Source organism: Dama dama, chromosome 20, assembly GCF_033118175.1.
Source record: "Dama dama isolate Ldn47 chromosome 20, ASM3311817v1, whole genome shotgun sequence".
NCBI lineage: Eukaryota > Metazoa > Chordata > Mammalia > Artiodactyla > Cervidae > Dama > Dama dama.
The window spans coordinates 11,095,949-11,118,260 of NC_083700.1; the positions used below are offsets into that span (position 1 = coordinate 11,095,949).

The 22,312-nt window shown below is 50.1% G+C and overlaps 2 protein-coding genes across 9 annotated transcripts in view; one reads left to right on the forward strand and one right to left on the reverse strand.

The window, feature by feature from the left end:
* Positions 1-10,066, forward strand: part of DCAF8 (DDB1 and CUL4 associated factor 8) — a 41,170-nt gene extending 31,104 nt beyond the window's left edge. For 7 of the 8 annotated variants that reach the window (XM_061120396.1, XM_061120401.1, XM_061120400.1 and 4 more), the window contains 7 exons: positions 590-662; positions 1,143-1,200; positions 1,711-1,818; positions 3,181-3,311; positions 6,813-6,932; positions 7,339-7,455; positions 8,081-10,066. In XM_061120396.1, the coding sequence (XP_060976379.1) occupies positions 590-662; positions 1,143-1,200; positions 1,711-1,818; positions 3,181-3,311; positions 6,813-6,932; positions 7,339-7,455; positions 8,081-8,197 (724 nt within the window). In that variant the 3' untranslated portion in view covers positions 8,198-10,066. The remainder of the gene's footprint in view (positions 1-589; positions 663-1,142; positions 1,201-1,710; positions 1,819-3,180; positions 3,312-6,812; positions 6,933-7,338; positions 7,456-8,080) is intronic. The other variant, XR_009688999.1, reaches the window with a different exon arrangement.
* A 351-nt stretch (positions 10,067-10,417) lies between these two features.
* PEA15 (proliferation and apoptosis adaptor protein 15) lies at positions 10,418-20,581 on the reverse strand. The gene is made up of 4 exons (XM_061120404.1): positions 20,449-20,581; positions 14,115-14,288; positions 12,620-12,775; positions 10,418-12,472 (listed from the first exon to the last, which is right to left on the reverse strand). The coding sequence occupies exons 2-4, from the start codon at positions 14,284-14,286 to the stop codon at positions 12,408-12,410; spliced, it is 393 nt and encodes a 130-aa protein (XP_060976387.1). The 5' UTR covers positions 14,287-14,288; positions 20,449-20,581; the 3' UTR covers positions 10,418-12,407.
* Between the last annotated feature and the right edge of the window lie 1,731 nt (positions 20,582-22,312).

Here is a 22,312-nt window from a genome sequence, read left to right on the forward strand (position 1 = left end):
TCTAGCACCTGGTATACTACTTGGCACCTAATCTGTGTGTCATAAATTGTTGCACAAATGATTAAAGTTTGCATTGGAAAGATGAGGGAAGGTGAGGGTAGTTTGCTGCTTGATGGAAAAGGTGGAAGAATAGAGGGAGTCTTGGGATATAAATGGTAGCTTGTAATAGTTGTGGGGAGAACTAGCCAAATAAAATTTCAGGAAGGGATTGAGGACCCCCTGACGTAGAAAAAGCATGGTCTCTGCCCGTGAGTAAGGAACTGCACGGCATGCATAGAAAAGGATCTGTAATGTTATTTCAGTGCAGATAAATAGTAAGCGACATAAAAGCTGAGAGAAGAGATAAGCCACTTCAAAATAATGGAACTTAGGATTACTACTTGAATGAGAAGTACCTGGATAAAAGAGTTTTGGTTTGGAAGAGGGGTGGGAGAAGATGTTTGAGGAAAAGCCTGAGCCAGAAGCCGAGTTGGGGAATGTCTTTTATCTGTTCTGACATCCGGCTGACTGCCGTTCTAGTCACTGCATTGAATTTCAGCTCTTCAAGGGTTGTTGGTAAGTTTTGACATTTTCATTGCTTCTTCTGTAGGATTTATGACCAGAGGAAGATTGACGAGAATGAAAACAATGGAGTACTCAAGAAATTCTGCCCTCATCACCTGGTAAGATTCATGAAGGGCCAGTGGCTCCAGACTTCCCTGACTCAACCCCAAGCCTGCCACCAGACTTGCTGACATAGTGGGAAGAGCTTGGACTTTGGAGTCAAAAGACACCTAGATTTGATCCCTGGCTCTACCGTTTAGCAGTTTTATGATTTTGGGCAGTCACCTTACCTCCTTTTAGCCTCAGTTTTCTTACCAACAGAGATAGAGATAACTGCCTTGTACCATGATGGTAAAGCCTAACAAGATAATGTGCGTATGAAATGGCTAACACACAGAAGACACCAGCAGAAAGCCCTCTCCCCCCATCTTGGTCAGGTTTCATCAGTGGTACTCCTGTCTGTCTGCCTCTCTGCCCCTCTCTGCCTCTCTCTCAGTCCCTGGGAGAAGACACAGGGGAGTGTGAAGGAAGCCTGTTTCCTGAAGGTGGTGTAATAATGGGGGGGTGGGGCGTCAGTCAGTATCTGCTCCTTATTGCAGGTGAACAGTGAGTCCAAAGCAAACATCACCTGCCTTGTGTACAGCCACGACGGCACAGGTACGTGAGCAGGGCCCAGCTCCTAGGCTGGCATGCCCCCTCTGTCTAGGGAGCTGCTGGGCCAGCGAGGCATGTGCCCTCCCGTGCTCACCACTGTGCTGGAGCTCCAGGTGGAGCCGTGGGGAGTAGTCGCTGACGGTGAGCACACAGTGGGAGGATGCAGCACACGACCCTTGGAGATGCCAGGCACTCGCAGAATGCCACAGGCGATATGTAGCAGGGCCTGTCCTAAAGTCCAGGCTACTTGCTTGAGCAGGTTCTTACGCCTTTGACTCATTCCTGAATTAATGGGTATGATCTTCCTGAGCATTCTGCTACCCCTGAGTTGGCAGCGTGTTCCTAGTCTACCCTAGACACCTGAATTGCTTGCTGTTCCAACTGAGTAAGATGGGCGCTATACCTGGGTGTCAGGAGGGGGCACTGCTGGCAAGAAGCCCCACCCCAGCCCCAGCTCCTGGTCCTAGCTCTTTTCAGCCTTTGCCTTCACTGCTGTGTGCTTGTTCTTGGCAGAGCTCCTGGCCAGCTACAATGATGAAGACATTTACCTCTTCAACTCCTCTCACAGTGATGGGGCCCAGTATATTAAGAGATATAAGGGCCACAGAAATAACGCCACAGGTGAGGCTGTCTTTCTAGGTTTCTGTACCCCAAGCCTGTTGATTTGAAGAGCCACAGTATCTCATTTAGGTTGTGCAAATAAGAGTTACCTAAAGGAGTTAGGCTACCCATCACCACAGGACAAGCCTAAGTGGGCTGAAGTTTTCATCGGCCCTCCTGTGCTAGAGGAGAGAGGGCTCAGGAGCATTTCTCACCATGATAGTGATGTTACTTGGTCTGGGTGTAAGTAAACTAGACTGACTATATAAAATATATATATATATATATATACACATATGAAAACTTATGATTTCAGGTAACTTGAGAATTAAAAGACTTATTAGGGAGTTTGGGAGAGCCCTCCTTAGTTGGTTGTACTAAGACTAATTGCCTAAATAGGGGGGTGAGCTTGTACTTTCAAGGAAGAGGAAGAAATAGTTGTTTTGCATGATGCATAAGAGGAGGAATGCTGATAGCACCTCACCCAGGTTTGCTGTGACGATTGGCCTTCTTTGTTCTGTCTGCGGTTCCTAAACTTTGCTATAGATGAAGTCACCTGAAGCTGGCTCCCATACCCATCCATTCACACTTAATTGGTATAGGGTACAACTTGATTAGGAGTTTTCAAAAGCTACCTGTTTGATTCTTGTACAGACAAGTTGGAGTCACTGCTCTTGGTTGTTATTAGTGCTCATAACAGATGTCTGTTATAATGTTGACTGGGAGAGAGCAGTTTTCCTTTTTCTCTTGAACTGTGAGAAGAGAGGGGGAATGCTATATTTAATCTTGGTCCATGGGCATACAGAAGGAAGTGTTCCAGTTCTGTGATTGATATGGAACTAGACATAGCAGTTGGGACTCCTGGATTCTCTTACTAATTTCAGAGGGTGGGGTCCTGTTGTTCAGTCTTGGTAGCAAGCCCACCTCAGGTGCTTTAGGCAGTTGTAGCATAAACTTCCACCAGTCTTAGGTCACCTAATGACCCAGGAAGCACAGACTGGGTACCAGTCAATCACAGATACCAAGGATAATCGTAGGGCATAGGACAGCGCTGCTTTACAGTGGGCAGGCTGGGGCCATTCAGGTTGGGACAGGTGAGGCATTGGTAAGGCTGGTGGCTGTTCCTTGGAGGTTGTTGCTGAGGACGGTAAACTGCTCAGCTCCGTGGACCTCTTTGGGAGACTATAAATAGTCTCTGGGACTTGGTGTGATTCTTATTCTATCTATCTATTTTACATGCATAATCCCTTGATTTGTTTTGTGAAAGTGAAAGAAATTTTTGGCTCTTAGCCGATTTAGATTTGTGAATAAATTTCCTGTGAGGTAAATATTTAGGCCTGATGCCAGCTCTCATGCGGTTTATTCCCTCATTTATCATTACAGTAAAAGGCGTCAATTTCTATGGCCCCAAGAGTGAGTTTGTGGTGAGCGGTAGTGACTGTGGGCACATCTTCCTCTGGGAGAAATCATCCTGCCAGATCATTCAGTTCATGGAGGGGGACAAGGGAGGCGTGGTGAGTATGGTTTGCTGGGCTGGCTGACTCCCTACTCTCTGCAGTCATTAAGGTAGGTTTTAGCAGGGCCACTGAATTCTTACTTTGACAACATAATACCATGTCTTAGAGGTCTAGCCAGCTAAATAAAAAGATAGTACAGTTTTTTTTTTTATACTATGGGATAGGGATGCTGAGGTTTTAATGAAATTATTTTCCTTTTCCTGTCTTCTGTAACTCTATAGCATGGTTTATTAAGAAGAGAGAGGGATTTTAGGGAAGAATCTCTGGCCCAACTGAGGTATCTTTAGGTGTAGACTTTTCCAAGAACAAAAGCATTAGAGTTAAGGGCACACCATCCTACACAGTGTAGTAAGTAGCTTAGTAGTAATCTTGATGAGATCCTGGATTAGCAGATACAAGCTAGGAGGAGAATTTTTTTTTTCTGACAGTTGAGAAAATCAGGATATAGTCTGTACGCTGATACAAACATACATGATATATATCATATATAGGGAGAGAGAAAATATGACCCCCCTGCCCAACCACCATTTTTTTTTTTTTGACTGCTATACAACCCATTATCATATCATATCTGCCTGTCCTTTGAGTTCTACAGCAGACTCCATAGAGATAAGACAGAAAAGGAAGCCTGAGGGTCTTGAGTTGGGGAGTGAAAGGTGGTCAGCTCCTAAGATGTATCTAGCTAACCATAATTTTTTTTCCTCCTTTGAGACCTAGAGTCAGGAAGGATTCAGTAACTTTCTATTATAAGGTTTTCAGACAATAAGACAATTGTCTTACAGACAATAAGAAAGAGGCAGTTGGGGCAGCTGCATTGTCCTGACTACTCAAGATAATCTGGTTAAGAGCATCTCAGGAATAGCTGAGGAGCTATGAGAACCCAGCCATCCCTTGATGAGGTTTATTGAGAGTGGTATTAAAATTTAGAATGATTCGTTGCAGTTGGGTTCCCATTTCTTCTTGTGTGTGTCTTATCCTGGTGCGAGGCTATTTCAGACTTTTCTGGTTTCTGCTAAATGTGGGGGACCTGGAACCAGTATAGATCCAGGGTTTTTATGGCTTGAATATAAATAGAGAAGAGTCTAGAACTTAAAGGTATGTATCACTGTTGCCTGCTTCATTTCCTGCTCTTACGTAGGTCCTCTTCTACCATGTGTAGTGAACAAACCCAAAACACTGGAGTCTTAATGAGAATTCTGTAGTAGGCATGTAGCCATAAGGAAGTCAGAAGAAGCCAGTGAATCTTTTCTTGATCATAAACTATTGTCTTGCATTCTGTTCTAGAGAAATACAGGGCTAAATGCCCTGCCCACAGGCCAGTACTTGTCCTTTGCCCAGATCATTCCACAGGCCAGTCTCTTGTCAGCTCAGCCAACGTCAGGGTTTGCTGATTAATCCAGGTGCTCAGATGGGGAGGGCGTTTGCTTTGGATGGGTGGGCCCCAGGCCTGAGTTTTAGTGGTCATGAGAGTGAAGCACTAGAACAGGAGGTATAAAGACTGCACCTCTCAGTGAGATTCCTGCTTTTTTCTTGCCTCTGTGTAAGCTGAATGATCCTTGTGGTCCTCATGTGGCTCCTTCTGACTTTTTGTGCTAACCTCCCAGCAGTGAGGTCACAGCACCAGCCTGAATGCAGAATATATCATAAGGTAGATAGGGATCTTTGAAATTCTCATCCACCTTGCCCAAGTCTCTTGATTTTGTATTTGGCTCAAAATCTAGGTCTTTTATTATTTTCATTCAGGGCCAAGGGTTGGCACAGGACCATCTTTAGTTTCCCAAAAACACTTTGCTCCTTTATCCCATCCTCTGCATCCCCTAACTCAGTCATCTAAGGCCAGAGCTCTTTTCTCTGCTCAGGCATTATTGACAGGATAAGCCCTGACCTTCAGATAGGTCAGGTGAAACGACCAGGTCTTCTGGCCCAGAAGCTCTCTGTCGGCTCCCTCTGCAAGCTCCAACTCAGGTACTATATGTAACTTACTGTCTTGTTCTCTTGTCACTGACTTTGTCCATAAGTCTCAAGTTCCAAGGAATTTCTCTCCTGTGCTTTTTTATTTTACTGCCTTGTCAAGCAAAGCTAGGTCAGAGTTTTAGAAGAGTAGCAAGGGCTTATCTGGAGATGGATGAATGAGTTCAAGTTTGTGTGTGTTAAGTTAACATATCTTGATAATATTTCTGGCAATGGAGTTTTTCTGTTCAGTGCAGTCTCTGCTCCAGGTGGTGGAGCTTCTTCCACACTTCCTAAAGGAGCTCAGATATAAACTTTGCAATGAGCTGATATGTGAAATAAAAGGAGAAAGGAAATGTGGTTTCTGCTTTACTATTACACTCAGACTTAGCATCAGTCTATTCTGAGAATTTGTTTACTTATAAAATGGAAGGCAAATATTAGAAATCTGTATGTCAGTTTTCCATGCTGACCTTGGCTTCCCATCAGCCGCTCTCTGCATGTGCAGGCGAGGCAGAGGTTGGTCCATGGAGAACTAAGAGGCTGTTTGCCAAGGGTTGTTTTCTTGGTCTATATGGCAGCTGCAAGACAGGGTGGGGTGGGGTGAGGTGAGGAGTGGACGGGACCACACCTTCTTCCTTCTAGATACTTTGCTGTCTATTCCTCATCTGACTAAAAGCCCCAAAATCCTTTAGCAGCTAGACTGGGACCAGCTCTTCCTGTGGGGATGGTAGTCTGCCGAGGAAGGCTGATGTTTCCAAGTCAGACAGCAGAGGGCATGGGTGCCTTTGGATAGGAGGCTGCCTAAGGTAGAAGGCCATCTCAGCTTCTGAAATTCCTTCCTCCTGCTCAGTGAATAATATCCGGAGGGTGGTTGAGCTTGAGGTGGTCGGTGCCCCAGGAAACTGCCTTGCTGTACTTTGCTGTCCTACAGCTGAGCCTGTTATGCTTTCATGGCAAGCAGGAGGGTGCCGTCTCCTGGGGTGTGCAGGGGTCTCAAGCAGACATGTGTCTCCACTACCCCCCCAGTGATCAGGCTCAGCCTCTTCCCAGCCCATGCCTTCTTCCAGGTCTAGTGAACAGTGCCAAGTGAATGTAATTGTTCTCTGAGCCTTCTCTAGGGGCTCAGCAGCTGCTGCTGTTTTCTTCATTTTAAAAAATTTATTTGCCACTTGGTAAAAGCCATTGAGATGTTTTTTTCCAGCCTTGGGCGAGTTGGAGCTTTGGAATCTGGAGAGAATGAGGTCATCTGGACCTCATTGCTTTTTTGTGAAGGCAGTGTACGCTTGGCCAGTCACCCGCCCACCCCTAGAGCTATGTCTGGGGATGAGGCCACCCCTACCTAAACATAGGAAATGAGAGATAGGCCTGATCTTATACCCAGTCTGTGTCCAGGGCCCTTTAGCCTAGTCTCATGATGGGTGGGCATGTCCTCCCAGCAGCTACCTTAACTTTTTATCAAGGACAGTTATTGGTGCAAAATGAGTAGTGATTTTTAGACTATTCCCATGTACCCCTAAGCCTATGTTTTCCTCTTCTCCTGACCAGGTAAACTGTCTTGAGCCCCACCCTCACCTGCCTGTGCTGGCAACCAGTGGCCTAGACCATGATGTCAAAATCTGGGCGCCCACAGCTGAAACTTCCACTGAACTTACAGGGTTAAAGGATGTAAGTAACTGACTAAGGATTTCTTCTTTCTGCTTATCCACATACTGTTAGGAGTTTTTATTGTTACAGGAAGGAATAATTTGCTGTACAATTTTTTAAAGGCGTTGCTCTAACACCATCCCCCATATTCCTGTCATTGCCTCTCTAGGAATAGTCCCAGTCCAGGAGTCCATGCACAGCTTTGAAATACCTCTAGTTAATGGTCGAGTGGGGATAGGGACATCTTTTGGAAGAATCATCCACCTTCTCATTGGATGAACCTAGAGCATCCTTTCTTAATCTAATCTAGCTCACTCCAGCGTAATAGTTTCTAAGGGAAGATTTTACTGGGCTAGAACGCCAGCCTTTTTTGATCAAGTCTAGGGTTTATAGTCATCACCCAATCCCCTCACCCTCTTGGTTCCAGGTGATTAAGAAGAACAAGCGGGAACGGGATGAAGATAGCTTGCACCACACTGACCTGTTTGATAGCCACATGCTCTGGTTCCTCATGCACCACCTGAGACAGAGACGCCATCACCGGGTAAGCGGGGGTGGGACGTGAACTCCCAAGGGCAATGACCCTCTTAAGAGGGTGAAACATTCCAGTGCATACTTCTCATTGCTTTAGGAGGAAACAGGTGAAGTTGGTTGGGTTTCCTAACCATTATTCCCCATCCCCATCAGAACCTTCATGTAGCCTTGGACAAGCCACTAGTGGAGACAGATGGCGTCTGCTTTGTGTTCTCCATCACCGTGCATGCACCAGGCTGTCTTCAAAAAGGCAATCAGATGAGGGTGGGGAAGGAGTTGAGAAGAAATAATAATTCTCAGGCTGTGTTCTGTTTTTTTCTCTCATGCCAGAAAAGACCCTAGGGTAGGGTTTAGCAAACTGGCAGTTTTGGCAAGTGCCTGTTTTTTGTAAATAAAGTATCGTTAGAATATAGCCACACCCATTCATTTATGCATTGTCGGGCTGCTTTCATGCTGCAACATGAAAGCAGAGTTGAAAAGTTGTGACAGAGATAAGGTCCATGAGTCTAAAATATTTACCATCTGGCCCTTTAAATTCTGCTGACCCTGGCCTAGAGCATATAAATTGTAACTAAGACCTAACACGCTTGACCTTGTTCCAAGGAAATTACTAATAAGCCTTTCCCATCCTACAGCGCTGGCGAGAACCTGGGGTTGGGGCCACAGACGCCGACTCTGATGAGTCTCCCAGCTCCTCAGACACATCGGACGAGGAGGAGGGTCCTGACCGGGTGCAGTGCATGCCATCCTGAGGCCTCATACCCAGGAGGGGTGGGCTGGGGCTGCCAACCTGATCCTGCCTGGGCAGCCCTTTCCTGTGCCAGGCCCTAACATTCAGCAGAAACGCACTTTGGACTTTTTTGCTTTAGATTTAAAAAAAAAAAAAAAAAAAGACATCCCAGGAGGACAAGCCAGAGGGGAGCAAACCTACAGAGAGCATCTGGGAGTGGGAGTTGGGCCCTGGAAAGGGGCTCCACGGAGAGGCGCATAGACTCAGCAGAAGTGGCTTCTCCCCAAACCCTTTTTGGGGGGAAGGGAGAGCCTATTTTATTAACTGGTTTGGGGTAGGGAATGGGGTTTCCTTTTCTTTGGTCTCCCTTGTTTCTTGGGTGGCGGGTGGGGGGATAACTGGCTGTTCAGTACCAAGGGGCCAGACTGGGGGTGGTAGAAATGCCACACTCTCTTTGGTTTAGGTTTTTGACTTTATTTTCTTTATTTTTTAAAAGCCTATGACAGTTGCATTGTTTTTTCTCTGCCCGCCTGACCCCCCGCCCCCGAGCAACCCCATCCCAGGATCCTGTTTTTCTGGGAAGTCTTTTTAATAAGAGTCCCTAACCATCCTACACTCTTCACTTTCCTTTCCACCCCATTCATTCTCTGAACTTGTCACAGTGTTTTGCACTTGATTATGTATCCTTCACTTTCTTCTTTATCTCATCATCCCCTCAGTAGGTCTGGTGAGGGAGGTCGGGGGGAGGTGGGAGGAGGGCAGAAGTGGAAGCATAGGAAGGATGTTACCTCTTCTCTGACTTTAAACAAAGTTGTGTGGTGGCAGCAATCTCCCTGTCCCTATCACTGTTAGAGGCCTAATTTTATATCTATAAATATATTAAAAAGCAACTCAAAATTGGGTGTATCACATTAAAATTATTGTCAGAGTTTAATTACCTATATATTCTCTATGACTGCAATAAAGGGACTTACAGGAGAGAGTGAATGAGGGTAATGATGTGGAGGTGTCACCTGGGGTCAGCCTACCCTCTGTGCATGGCCATTGGAGATTGGGGCTTAACTCTTTAGGTTTTAGGAGGCTCAGGAATGGAAGGACCCTGAATTCTGCCCTTCCGTGCTTTCCCACCATGGTTTCAGGGTTGAGGAAACCCCTTTCAGCTTTTTGCCCCAGATATCCTACCTCTCCTTAAGTCTTGTAAGGGTTCCTAGGATGGCCCTTCTAGCCAGAGACTGGCTTATCTTAAAAACTTGACTGAACTATGACTTCAGTAAGGGTCCTGCCACTGCAGACCATTTTTCCTAGTACCGTGTGTGATAGAAGACACACTCAGTCTAACCTTTATCTGCTTGATTCTTTAAGCTATCCAGCTTCACACCAGCTCCCTTCCTAATGGAAGAATATAGGGAAAGACCTCCTGGGTTTGACTTTCTACATTGTCCACCTTTCCATATCTTGGGATTGAAGGACAAGTCATTAATCTAAGGATTGATTAAGGTGCCTGGGGCTCAGACACCTATTGTGTCAGTAGTCAATAAACAGGAAAGTCCCAGTTGAATTCTTGCCCTTAAATGCTTTTGCTGCTATTTCCTTGGCCCCAGCTAGGAATTCTGCATCCTGGGACAGTCAGATTCCACTAGAACAGGCCAGGAAGGAAGGGAAGAGTGAAAGGATGGAATTCCCAGATACTCCTTCCTCCTGTCCCTTTTCCTAGCAGCTCTCAGACCAGATGTTGGCCGCTGCACTTCCTTCCAGAGGTAGGGAATGTGTGGTGACCGTGAGCGGTCTGTGTTCTTACTGCTGGTAGGGTGATGGAGTGGGCTGAAACCATGCACTCTGGAATTTGTTGTGTATTTTCTCTCAGTAAAGCTTTTTTTTTTGTTTTTCCTGACTGCTGCTCTGTGTGTGATATGTGAGCCATTCACTTGTGGTGGGCTGTTTTTGCTCCTTTCAGTGTGGTGCCTGACCTTAGTCTTATTACAGTTTTAGGAAGTCCAGCTTGGTATATCCGTGTTTCCAGCAGTTGGGCTCCAGCTGGAGACTGTATAAGTGGAATAGGCCTCACAGTTCAGTGATACTTAGAAGATGAGGGAAGGGAGAGATACTACTTAGGGGTATTTTCCTGATCTCTGTTCCAGGCTGCAATTAAGGATTTGGGGGTAAATTTTGCTCTCCCTCCCTTCCCAGTCATCCAAAGCCTCCAAAATCTTGGTCATTCACAGAAATTCTAAAATCAGTTAGGTACAGTACAATCAATCACCTTTATTCCAGGGTTAGAACAAGGCCGTGCACACTGCAGACAGAGGAGCACAGAATGGGGCGATCTCACAGCAGTATTGGGATAGGAGGGCGGGTTAGTCTTTTTAGATTATTTTGCCTTACAGAGACATTTACTACACTCTGCTGAAAATGAACCCTGTCTCCCTTCTCTCGTCTCATCCTCTCCTCTCTTCAAAGGAAGCCTCGCTTTGAAGAGCCTCTTTATTCCCTATTTCTCTCTCTCTCTCTCTCTCTTTCTCAGACTCCATCTCACATAACATATCCTGGCTTGGAAGGACAATTCATGCTCATTTTCCACCTCCAAATTTTACCAGCATCTCTCTCTCCTTGAGGGAGAAAGCCAGACAGGGCTGGGGAAACTTGGGAAGGTCCTTTAAGGCAAAACCGTGGAGTATTCGAGGTGTATGTTTTAAGGCAGGTGTCCGCAGCAGTGGCCAGAGGGGACGGGCTGGGCTGGGCTGGGCTAGGCTAGGCTAGGCTAGTAGAGGGTGCTCTCCAGCCAGTCTGGCTTCTTCCCTCTTCCAACAGCCAGCCCTTCCCTCCCACTGAAGTTTTGCTCCCAACATCCTAAAAGCTCCCCACCTCACTTAAACTCTCTAAATAGTCTCTTGAGATTGCATGTGAAATTAAAGTTTAAAAAAGTGTTCTTTTTCGACTATATAGCAATTTGACTCTGCCACTCCCTTCACTGTGGCATTCTCCTTCCACCCCCGCCCGGGCCCTGACAATAAGTTAATGCTAGACACCACAAAAAAGGGTCCACATGGCAGTGCAGGTTTAATATACATATATGTAGAATATATGTACACACAGTTAGCACGGTCAGGGTGGGGCGGGCTGACTTGGGACAGGCAGGAGGCTGCGGTCACTGTACTCTAGTGATTTGGCTAGGAGGTGTTCACAAGCCCAAGGTGCCAGGATATTGAGGGAGAGGGGTTACCAAGCCCCCTCCTGGACTGAATTGGGGATCAGTGCAACAGAAACACTGTAGTTAGCTTCTTCCCTTCTTTCTATCTTGGGGTAGGGGCTTCTAGACCATGGAGAGAGGGAACGTTGCCTGCAATAACCACGTTGGGACTGTAGGTGGAAACAGGACTGGAATTAAAACCTAAGGATTTCTATTCTAGGAACTCCCAAGGTTAGTATGTGCAACAGTCTGAGTAGGAATAAAGGAGTAGAAAAGGGGACTCCTCTCTGCCTTCATCCCCTCAGGCTCAGTGGTGGGGGCATGTTCCCAGCATAGTCTCTCCAGAGATGGGGGATGGGGGTGGGATTCAGTGCTGGGTTATCCATGGGGTTTGAACTTTGGAGCCAGGGAAGGATCCAGTGATCTCTGGCTCATACCCACCCTAGGCCTATGAAAGGGGAGCAAAAGGGGACCTGCTGGTGCCCAGGCCCTCTTAACCTGAGGAACAGTTGGAAACAGGACTCCTCAGCCAGTCCAGCATTGGGGTACAAACACAAACTCTGGCTTCTCTTTGCCCCTTCCAGGTGGGGGTTGGGTGGCCTCTTAATTTTCCCTCTCACTGCTTTTCACCCCACTCTCCCATGTCTCACTCCCGCCTCTCCTCCTCAACATCAGAAAACACAGGTCCTTTCTGCTCCCACAGTTCTGGGGGTAGGGGAAGAGTGGAGGAAAGGGAAGTAAGAGAATGTGTCTATTTCTATTTGCATAGAAATAGCCCCCAACTCCCCCTAGAGTGGGGAAACTGAGCCCCACCCCCAGCCCCAGCCCCTGACCCCCATCCCCTCACAAGGAGGAGGAACTAGATGAGCTAGACATATAGACAGACAGCCAGAGCGTGCGCACACGCACACACACGCGCACAGTAAGGGGGTTAGGACCAGGTTAGTAAGTGGGTAGATGGGGGAGGGCTGCCCTTGCCCCTCCCCTGGAGGATGGGGAAAGAGTAGTCTGATGAAGGTCCAACCTTCCTCTTCCTCCCCCTTGCTCAGGCTTTCTTCGGTGGAGGAGCCAACTTGATGATCTCTTCCTCAGAGGGCTGCCGGATAATGTCTGAGGGCAAAAAGGGACATGTCCAGGGACAGAAGTCATGGGAGACAGCAGGTAGGCTAACAGAGCCTCTGTTCTCCCAAAATTCAAGTATTCCACAGATAATCCGTGGGAGGGGCAGAGGTGCACATTAAAGGCATGGCCTCTTACCTTTGTACTTCTTGGCACTGGGGATGCGGGTTAGCTTGGTGTCCAGCTCATCTTCCTCAGAGATCTTCAGAACACGGGTTCTATAGTCAACCACCATAGTGAGGAGGTCAGGACGGCGGGAGATCTCAAAGATGTGCTCGATATAAGAGAGGTTGTCTAGAGGAAGGCAGGAGACTGAGGGTCAGAGCTAGACTGTAGCTGTCAGCTTCCCCTACACTACTGGACTGGGCTTCAAGAACAGAGACTGAGTGCTCCCACCGGAGGAGTGAGGCCTCCCCCTGGAAGACGAGGGGTGACTAAGCCAGGGAAAGAAAGCCAGGGCGAAAAACAGTACAGAGGACTATTCCCGGGAAGGGCAGATCAGTTAAGTTTCAAGATTACAGATTTAGAATGTGAGATTTAGGTGAAATGCCAGGTTCCACATGGGAGGGGAGGGGGGCAGAGAAAATGAATTGGCCTTCCAAATACCCATCATCCACCCTGTCCCTCTTCCACTTTTCCTCCAAGTAAGCATCAGAATGGGGGCTTCCCTGGTGGCTCAGTGGTAAAGAATCTGCCTGCCAATGCAGGAGACTCGGGTTCGATCCCTGGACTTGGAAGATCCCCGGAGAAGGAAATGGCAACCCCCTGCAGTATTCTTGCCTGGGAAATCCCATGGACAGAGGACATGACTTAGTGACAAAACCACAACATGCATCAGAATTTCCTCGCAGCACATGTGGGACTGAAAGGGTGGGATCTGAGACAACCTGGGAGAGATTCTGAGCCTCGTGAGAAGGGTAATTGTGAACAAGAAGGTTCGGACCAGAGGGATGTCTATGAGCTGGCCAGTTCTAGGAGACTGCCGATGCCTCTTGCCTGGGTCCTCCCCTCTACTGCAGTAGTCTCCTGAGTGCAGCATGTCCGCCTTCAGCCTCCCTATGTTCCACGCTACAGGTTAATCTCTCTGAAAGGGCCCTCAGGTTGTTCACCTCACCTATCAAATGCTGCATCACTCAAGGCCCTCCAGAGCACAGTCTCAACTTACCTTTCCAGCCACTTCTAAACATACTGTGTCCCTCTGCCTAGCATGTCTTCCTTTGGATCCTACCTTTGAAATCCCTCTTGCCCTTCAGGACCATCTTAAACACCAGTTCCTCCCCAAAGCCCTTTCCAGAGCAGTGGTCTCTAAAAGTAGACAAGAAAATGATAGAACTTGTGGTTTTAAATTCTTACCACTTTTAACTTTTACTTTAATGTTCTATCATATATGTGATAACAGCACAGCACAGTAGGACCTGAGTAACCTCTTCTACTGAATTAATATTTTTACTAACAGAGGAACCATGAAGAATGTAAAGACCACTGCCCTAGAGCCAGCCTCCTCTCCTAGAGCATTCCTCGCATCTGCCTTGTCAGAGAGGCGTGCACTTTGTGCAGGAGGTCTAATTTCTGCTTGCTGCATGAACTGAGCCCGAGTGGCTGGCGGCAAGATGCCTGTGTCCCCCTCCCCCACCTTTGTCCAGCTTGTTGTGGCTCTCCAGGAAGCTAAACCAGGCGCTGCCAGTAGTGATCTCCTCACTCTTCTCGCTGGGGATGTCCTCCTTGCAGGCTGACTTGAGCTGCTCCAGATCTTCAAGGGTAATGTTGTTGGTCAGGTCCTGGAGGAGGGTCCCGTACTCGGCCATGACTGGAGTTGGGGGAACAAGGAGACAGGACGCTGAACTTGAGCTTCAGGATCTGGTTCACTCACTGGCACTGCCCACTTCCTCAGCCCTGCCGGGAATGTGCCCAGAACTCAGGCTGGGGAGGCCAGGGCTGGAGGGAGAAAAGGACGACCCAAGGGAGATAGGAGCAGACAGGAAGTAACTGGAAAGCTAGGGACCAAGCTCCAGTCTGGAGTGAAAAATCACACCTCCTTCTCCCACCATCTTTTTTCTTCCTTTTCCTCCCTGTAACAGTAACCCTGGCAACCGCTCCCTGACTGAGGAGGCGGTTACCATAGCAACCTGCTCCTGACTTTCTCACCCAGATCGCCCCACCCACCTGCAACCCCTCCCCCTGTCAAAAAACAAAACAAAACACTCCAAAACAACTACCAGGGAATGGCTTGCTGTGGGAGTAAGAAGCTAAAAAGAAGGGGCTGGCGGGGGCTCGTATTCTAGCTCCCATTCTTTTCCAGAAGCAAATGGGGTCCCTCAGTTCAACTCCCCACTACCCCACTAGTGACTCATTTTTGGATAGATGCCTAGCTGCCTGGTCTAATGGTCCCCGGGCCCCTCCATGCTCAGCCCTGCATTCAGTCATTAGGTCTCGGGGTGGGGGTGGGGAGGGTAAAGCAGGGGGCTATAGCCCCACCTTTGTGGAGCCCGTTTTCTCCCCTGATGGCTGCCAGGCCTCCACACAACCCTCTCTCCTAGCCTTTGTGCTATGCCTGCAGCCCCCGCGCCCAAGAATACCAAGCGGCTGGCTCTGGCCCCCTGCCCAGTTCTCAGGCTGGCTGGGTGGCAGGGGGAAGGGGTTCAGATGCTGCTTTGGGAAAGTCTGGCAGGAAGGGGGCTGCCACTTCTGCTTCCATCAACATCCGGCTGGCACTACCTTCAACATGACCTCCGAAAAGCTGGGAAGGCTGGATCTCATTTAGGCCTTCACCCCATGCCCCTTTCATGATTCTGGGGTGAAAAGGGAGAGGACATCAAAGACCCTCCTTCCACTAAGATACGGACTATGGCTAAGACAGAAAGAAAAAAGGTCAGACCTTAGAATGAACTTTCTGGATTTGACAAAATATACAACTCTAGTGGTAGGTTTTTAAAAGGGGGCTTCCCCCCCCCTTCCCCGCCCAGGACTATATTTCTTTTATAATTAGAAAAGTAAAGCATTTACAAAAACAAGTGATGCCATAAACACTCTGTAGCTAGGCTAAGGGGTGGAGCAAAGAGGGAGAAGACCTTGTAGGAAACTGCCCACAAATCTCTCCAACAGTGGGCTAGGAATTGCAGAAAGGGGCTAGTCGACACACCCCATTTTCCTTATTTCTGTTTATATGAAGGAAAACTGGGGCAGAGAAGCATGGCCACTATATAGTAAGAGGTGTGGACCCAGAAGGCCCCATTCCCAGCCCCCTACTTGGACCAGAACAAACAAGCCTCCCTTGGTGGCAGGCACCATGACACAAACACACAATAAGCCAGGCGGCAGAGCCAGCATGACCCCCACAAGAAACAGGCACTTATATGCATGCTCACTTGCACACCCAGGTGCAACCAAACAGAAGGGCCCAGCAGTGGCCCTGCCAGGCTGGGCCAGGAACAATGCGCTCTGACTGTCAGCACCAGGACCGTCTCCGCCTTGAAATCTAGGTCACAGCAGCAGGCTCTGGAGCTCAGCCCCCGCCCCCTCCACTGATAATCCAAGGACAGGATAGGGGGGTATAGAGACAAGGGGAATGATGGGGATAATAATGAAGGGGGGCATGGAAAGAACAGAAAAGAAAAGAGCAGCTTGGGAAGGAGGCCCTCAAGAAGACCGCCCCCATCGAGGAGACTCTGGGACCAAGCCCTCAGCTAGAAAATGGGACAGAATTTAGGATCATGGTGCCCTGCTTTCACATCGAAGAAGAGTTTGTAAATGAGAGATACTGTGGGGGGAGGGAGGGAGGGAGGGAGAGAGAGAGAGAGAGAGAGAATGTGTGTGTGTGTGTGTGTGTAGCTCTGGGAGGGAGGGGGGAGGTGTGTGTGTATAGCTCTGGGAGGGAGGGGTGTGTGTGTATAGCTCTGGGAGGGAGGGGTGTGTGTGTGTAGCTCTAGGAGGGAGGGGGAGGGGTGTGTGTGTGTGTAGCTCTGGGAGGGAGGGGGAGGGGTGTGTGTGTGTGTGTGTGTAGCTCTGGGAGGGCGGGGGGAGGGGTGTGTGTGTGTGTGTGTGTGTGTGTGTGTGTGTGTGTGTGTGTAGCTCCTGGGAGAAGATTTAGGACTCTGAATCAAAAACACAGACTTAGAGGGGAGGTAGGTGGGAAGGGATTCATGTGTATTAAGACACCCACCCGTCAAGCCTGGGGGCGGTGGGTAGGACCTCTCTAGCAGAGTGAAACAGATACAAGGAGGCCCCTGAGAGAAATGGGTGGGAACGTGTGTGCGCGAGCGTGGCCCAGGCACAGGGAGGGGGCAGCGCTGCGCTCTGTGGGCGTGTCTGGATGTTCTGGTAACGGATGTGTATGTGCCAGCACTGGATGAGCGGTGCTGAGTGCATGTGGTCCAGTGTGTGTGTGTGTGTGTGTGTGTGTGTGTGTGTGTTCCAGTGTGTGTGTGTGTGTGACTGGCCAGCTGAGAGTGTGTGAAAGCAGGCAGATAATCACAAGCTTACATCCAGAGAAAAGAAGAAGGGCAAGAGGGGGCCTACAGTTTGGAGGCAGCAAACGGGCTGGGAGAGGGAGAGACAGGCTGCAAACGAGGACTCCTGCGGCGGCGGGAAGGGGACAGGGCGCGCACAGTCCACAATGAGGCTGCAGCCTGAGCTCAGTGGTTACCATGGCAACCTCGGTTCTGGTCCCCCCAGTTGTCAGGACAATGACACCACTGGATGGGAGGGATGTGGGGAATGGTGAGTGAGAAGAGACAGAAAGGATAGGGGAAAGGCAGCCTGCTTGCCTGCCTCCCTGGAGACAGTCTGCCCAGGCCTGGGTGTGGCAGCAGGTACAACGGTAGGAAAGTTTGGGGGGAGTTTCCTTACTCGGTTCTCAAGTCTCCCTGGTCAACCATTATTCAGTTGTAGTCTGGCCATGATGGGTGCGGCTTGGCAGAAGCTTGGCTCCTTCACTCTCCATGTTGCTTTTCTCACCCAAGATTCAGAATTCCATAGGGCCTATAGAGAATTCTCCTGTCCCCATAGCTCAGAAAGTCCTCCTGATCTCTGGAACAGGGCAGAGGCTGCCCAGGCAACACCAGGCGGCCTGGGTGGAGGCCATTCTTAGGACAGGATACTCAGGCAGGAACCGGGAACCGGAGCTGAGGCTGCCAGGAAGTCAGTCCCCTTCCCTCCCAGATCATTCTGTGCTCTGCTCACCGCTTCCTCACACCTTCCTTCCTGCCTCCCTCTCCTCCTGAGCTGGCTCCAGGTGGGGCCCTGACAAAAGTCAAACCAACTGAGGATGCTGAGGAAGAGGGGCAAGAGCTAAGGATTATATTCTGAGCTTCTAGGATGGCAGTGGTTGGGAACATGACCGGTGGGTGCTCCGTGGGCACTGGGGACGGAGAGGCAGGCCCTGGGGGCACCTGGAGAAGTCTGGCAAATTGGGGTAACCTTCTGTGGGGGAGGTGGCAGCACCAAAAGAACTTCTATGCATTTGGACATTAATTCATGATTATCCCCACTCCCTAGCATTTGGTTCCAAATCCTTGTCAATTTAAGAAGCCTTAGGATTAGGAGCTGCTACCCCTCCCTCCCTCACATCTGCTGCAGCTGCCTAAGCTGAGGGGAACTGCAAGGACCTGGAGATCCCTGGAGCAGGCAGAAGGGGGCTTGTAGGCACTCAGGTCTGTTTGAGAGGGTGGTAATCACAGCAAAGCAGAGGGATGGGGCTGGAAAGTGCCGGGTTAAGTTTGATCTGGGCCCCAAATTCAGGCAGTCCTGTAGTCCATCCCTAATTATCCCTTTACAGTCATACACAGCTGACTTCTCCCCTTAGCTTCTATTCAACTTTTTGTGGGGGGCAGGGGATGCATTTATATCTATAAAGTAGGAAGAAGAGGATTCTAAGATTCCAGAGCCAGCCTGGGAATGAGGGGTTGGGGTAGGAAAACTGGACCTCCAAATGTTCAGTGCAAGAAGCAAAATGGGTTACCCCTGAGTACAGAGACAATGTTAAGCTTCTAGCCCTGAGTCTAAGAGAAGAAAGACCGGACCCAAGATGAGAGCAAGAGGAGATACCAGGCATTGGATAGAGCAGGGCAGGAGAGAGGGAGTAGGGATGTGCTATTCTCTAATCATCTGGTTCTATCTCTTTCTACTTGTATTTCTCTCCCATCTCTATCTCTTCCTCATCTATTACCTCTGTCCCTGGTCTTCAAATGGGCTTTCATCCTATCCTACCTGGTGGTAGCCAAGAATACCTTAGTATTCCTGGGTTCTGTGACTTGGTGTCCTCATTTCAATACACAGAGCTACTGTACTATTATAGCTATACTAGGAAGGAGTGAGTGTCCCTGCTATAAAGAAAATAAGTTCGCACACAGGTTAGTGATGCCTACCACTGCACAGTGGGTGACGCTGTGTTAAGAGAGTGAGGGGACGGCATGGCAGGGTGTAACTCTGGTCCTATACGTGCATGACAACACATGGACACACGATGGGCACAGGTGTCAGGCAAGTGAGGAAGTAGGCAACCAGGGCAGCCAGCAGCCTAGGGCATCTCTGGCAATTTCCCCAATGGAGTGTTTAACCACAAAGGGAAGAGCAATTAAAGCTAATCGCTCTGACAGCCTGGAGGCCTGACACACAGGGAAACAAAACATACATATTCAGCATGTTTCCCATAACTCCCAGTGGTCTCACCTCCATCCTGCTTTCATCCTCCATAATTTCTGAGCCTCCTCCCCCAGCACTCTCCGCACTCTTCTGACCATCTATGATTCTCACTTCCTTCCTCTCCCTGTTCCCTGACTGTACCTCTGTCCCTGTGTCCCTCTCTTGTTGTCGTCTGCCTGTCACACACATTCCCCTCATTCTCTCTCTCTGACTTGGGCTCCATCCTTGGCTGACTCATACTCATTTTTTCTTTTTCCTCCCTCTCCCTTTCTTCCACCCCCTCCCTCCTCCATCCCTTGGCCACTCAGAAGCCCAGAAGCCAGCCACTCCCAGCACCCTAAGCTCCAACTGGACCCAGCAAGAGAGGCCACCAGCAGCCCCTACCCTCACTACTCACCCAGTTTCAAAGTACCAGCCTCACTCACCCTCAAGATCCTGTCTCCCTGTCCTGGAATGCGACCAGGATTTTCTACCTTTTTTTCCCTCACTGTTTTGAAGAGGGGCAATCCGAAGCCTAGGGCTGGGAGAAAATGCCCAGGAAATCAGGGTGGACTTGGGGATGGTGGCCCCCCCCTCAGCTGCCCTGTTAGACTGACATTCTTCCAGGAGACTTGCACGTGGGAGGCAATGGGGATGAGGTGGGGGCTTGGATGCCCAAGTGCAAGGCTGTTTGTGATCTGCTGTGTGCAGCTGATGTGTGTAAGAGTCACATGGGTATGTGTCACCGTGTGTGCCGGCGTGTCTCTCGTAGGTGTGTGTGTGTCCCTGACAGTTTTGACACGGATTATATGAAATTAATAGGTTTTACGTTAGCTACCTCACTCCTCTACACCCCCCAGCTCCCGATTCCTTCGCTCGGGACTAGCCTTCGACAATCCCACCTCTTCCCCAGGTGCAGAGACTGGATGAAGGCACGTGGTGCCAGCTGCCGGAGTAGGGGCGGCTGCCGGCGGAGCCGAGGCAGGGCTGGGCAGGGAGACCGCCAGCCGAGGCGAGTCCGAGGCCACAGGAGGGGAGGGGGGGGCGGGAGCCGGCCCAGCCGAGCCGGCTGGGCGGGAAGCAGGCTGCATCCCAATGCCCAGGCCCCGGTCCGACTCCCAAACTGCCGCTCACCGCGGAACGGGCGGCCGGGGCCACGCCGCCTCCAGCACGCACCCCGCGCTCGAGCACACCAGCAGAGACGGAGCCCGTGGGGCCCGACACGGAGCGGACCCGCCCGGGGCCCCCACGCTCCGCATCTGCCCCCAGGCGTCCCGGACCGACGCCCCTCCGAGCCCAGACCCCAGGTCTGCCCCGCCCCGCGACACGTCCCCTCGCGGCCCTCTCACCGCCTCCGGGGCTGAGCGCTCGGGGAGCGGGCACTCTGGCGTCCCCGGTTCCTGAGCAGCGTCCGGAGCCTCCGCCTCGGCTCCCGCCGCCGCCGCCGCCGCCGCCGCCGCCTCTTCCGCCCGCGGAGCCTGAGCCGAGCCCGGCGCCGCCTCACCCCACCCGGCCGGCCGTGATGTCAGAGCCGGGGAGGGGCGGGAGAGGGGGCGGGGAGGCGGGAGGGGAGGCGGGAGGGGGCTGGGGTTCTGGAAGACTCTCGGGACGGGGGCAGAGGTAGGGAGGACTGGACTAGGGACGCTGCCTCTTCCCCTCAACAGCAAACCCCCGTTCTCAGATTTAATTCTTCCCAAAGGAACACACACCTCCCCTTACGACCTTTCCGTGACCACAGTGGCTGGGGCCCTAGATGGTCAAGAGTAAGTTAGAGTCTGGAAGGCCTTTGGCCTTTGGATCCTTTTAGCTGCTTGACTCCGTGTTTGAAAAAACCTTTTTCTTCCCTTTATGGGTCAGGGGAGCCGTAGTAAATGACCACTCAGATTTATCCACCTTGAAGGTGGGAGAGCGGGGAGGAGTGGAGTCCAGAAGCAAAGTGGGGGCTTTCTTCGCCTGTCCTGGAGTTACAGATCTTCTCTCTCCAGGATGATGCCAGCCGCCCTTTGTGTTCCTCTCACCTTTCCCAAACATACCACCCTCCAGCCTTCTCCCTCCCCCTCCCCCCCATCATGATGTAATTTTATTTTCTAGGGAGAAAAACAGCAGCAATGAGCTCAGCATGCAAATATAGACAACTTGCAAAGCCGTGCTTCACTCTCTTTGCCTTACCCCTCTGCCCAGGCCCAGCATGGCAGCTCTCACTTCCCTCTACCCTAGGGACTTTCCTCCCTCAGATTCTCAGGCAGACTGCAAACGGGAAGGAAGAAGTAGAAAAGCCTCTGTTTTCCTCTCCAGCCTCAAGGGTCTCTCCTCAACCCTGGCAGAGCCTGCCGATGAGGTCTGAGCCCCATCAGTGTCTGTGTCCCCTCCGGGGATGCCCCGGCCTCACCTCAGTACCAGCCTGAGTTCCTTCACCCCGGTTCCAGCAGGGGACCCTCAGGAAGCCTCAGGTGAGCCCCTCCTTTCTTGAGACTACACTCCCCCAGAAGAGGTCAGGCTGTGCTGCTTTGGGCCTCACAGCCCTTCTCTCTGTTATGCCATCCTCTCCCCCGGGTGCCCTGTCACTGCCCCTGTGATAGTAACATACTCTAATTTGCTTTTGCATCTGTCTCCTTTGTTCTGAGTTGTAGGGCCAAAACCTGTTTTGTTGACCCAGCTCTGAGACTCAGAAAAACTGAATGACTTGTCCACAGTCAGTGAAAGGTCCAGGTCTTTCAGAGGCAGCCAGGTAGGGGGACTCGGGCTTCATGCTGGCCCTGCTCCTCTCTTGGGCAGGTTATGCCTCAGAGCCTCAGTGTCCTTGTGGGTAAAGATGGGAACACTGATGTCTGTCTCAGAGGGTTCTTGTGAGGTTTAGAAATTAGGTCCCTAGTGACTGGCACAGATGGATGGATGCTTAAAACATGGAAGCTATTATTTAGTCTGGGGCTTTCCACTGACCTATGCTAGAGAGTAAGTTCTGCAATATTTTTGTATTGGCCCAGTGCCCATACCATGTATTAAACATTTATTAGATGGGTACAAGTTGGATGAATAGGTGGTTTCTACTTTATACTTCTGCCACCATCTCCAGGAAGACTTCCTGGATTTGTCTGTGGAGGGTGAAAACTTCTCTCACCTAAGGTCTCATTCTTCCATGCTCAGACATCCTCTTAAGTTGTCCAGCAGTGCCTTTATACTCAGACTATGAAAACTGTAACATCCGTTAGTTAT

Coding starts and splice junctions, on each gene's coding strand:
- PEA15 (XM_061120404.1), bottom strand. CDS start 14,286: ATGGCCGAGTACGGGACCCTCCTCCAGGACCTGACCAACAACATTACC. Junction 12,776..14,114: donor CCACAACAAGCTGGACAAAG/GTGGGGGAGGGG, acceptor GCCTTCCTCTAG/ACAACCTCTCTTATATCGAG. Junction 12,473..12,619: donor CAGTGCCAAGAAGTACAAAG/GTAAGAGGCCAT, acceptor TTTTGCCCTCAG/ACATTATCCGGCAGCCCTCT.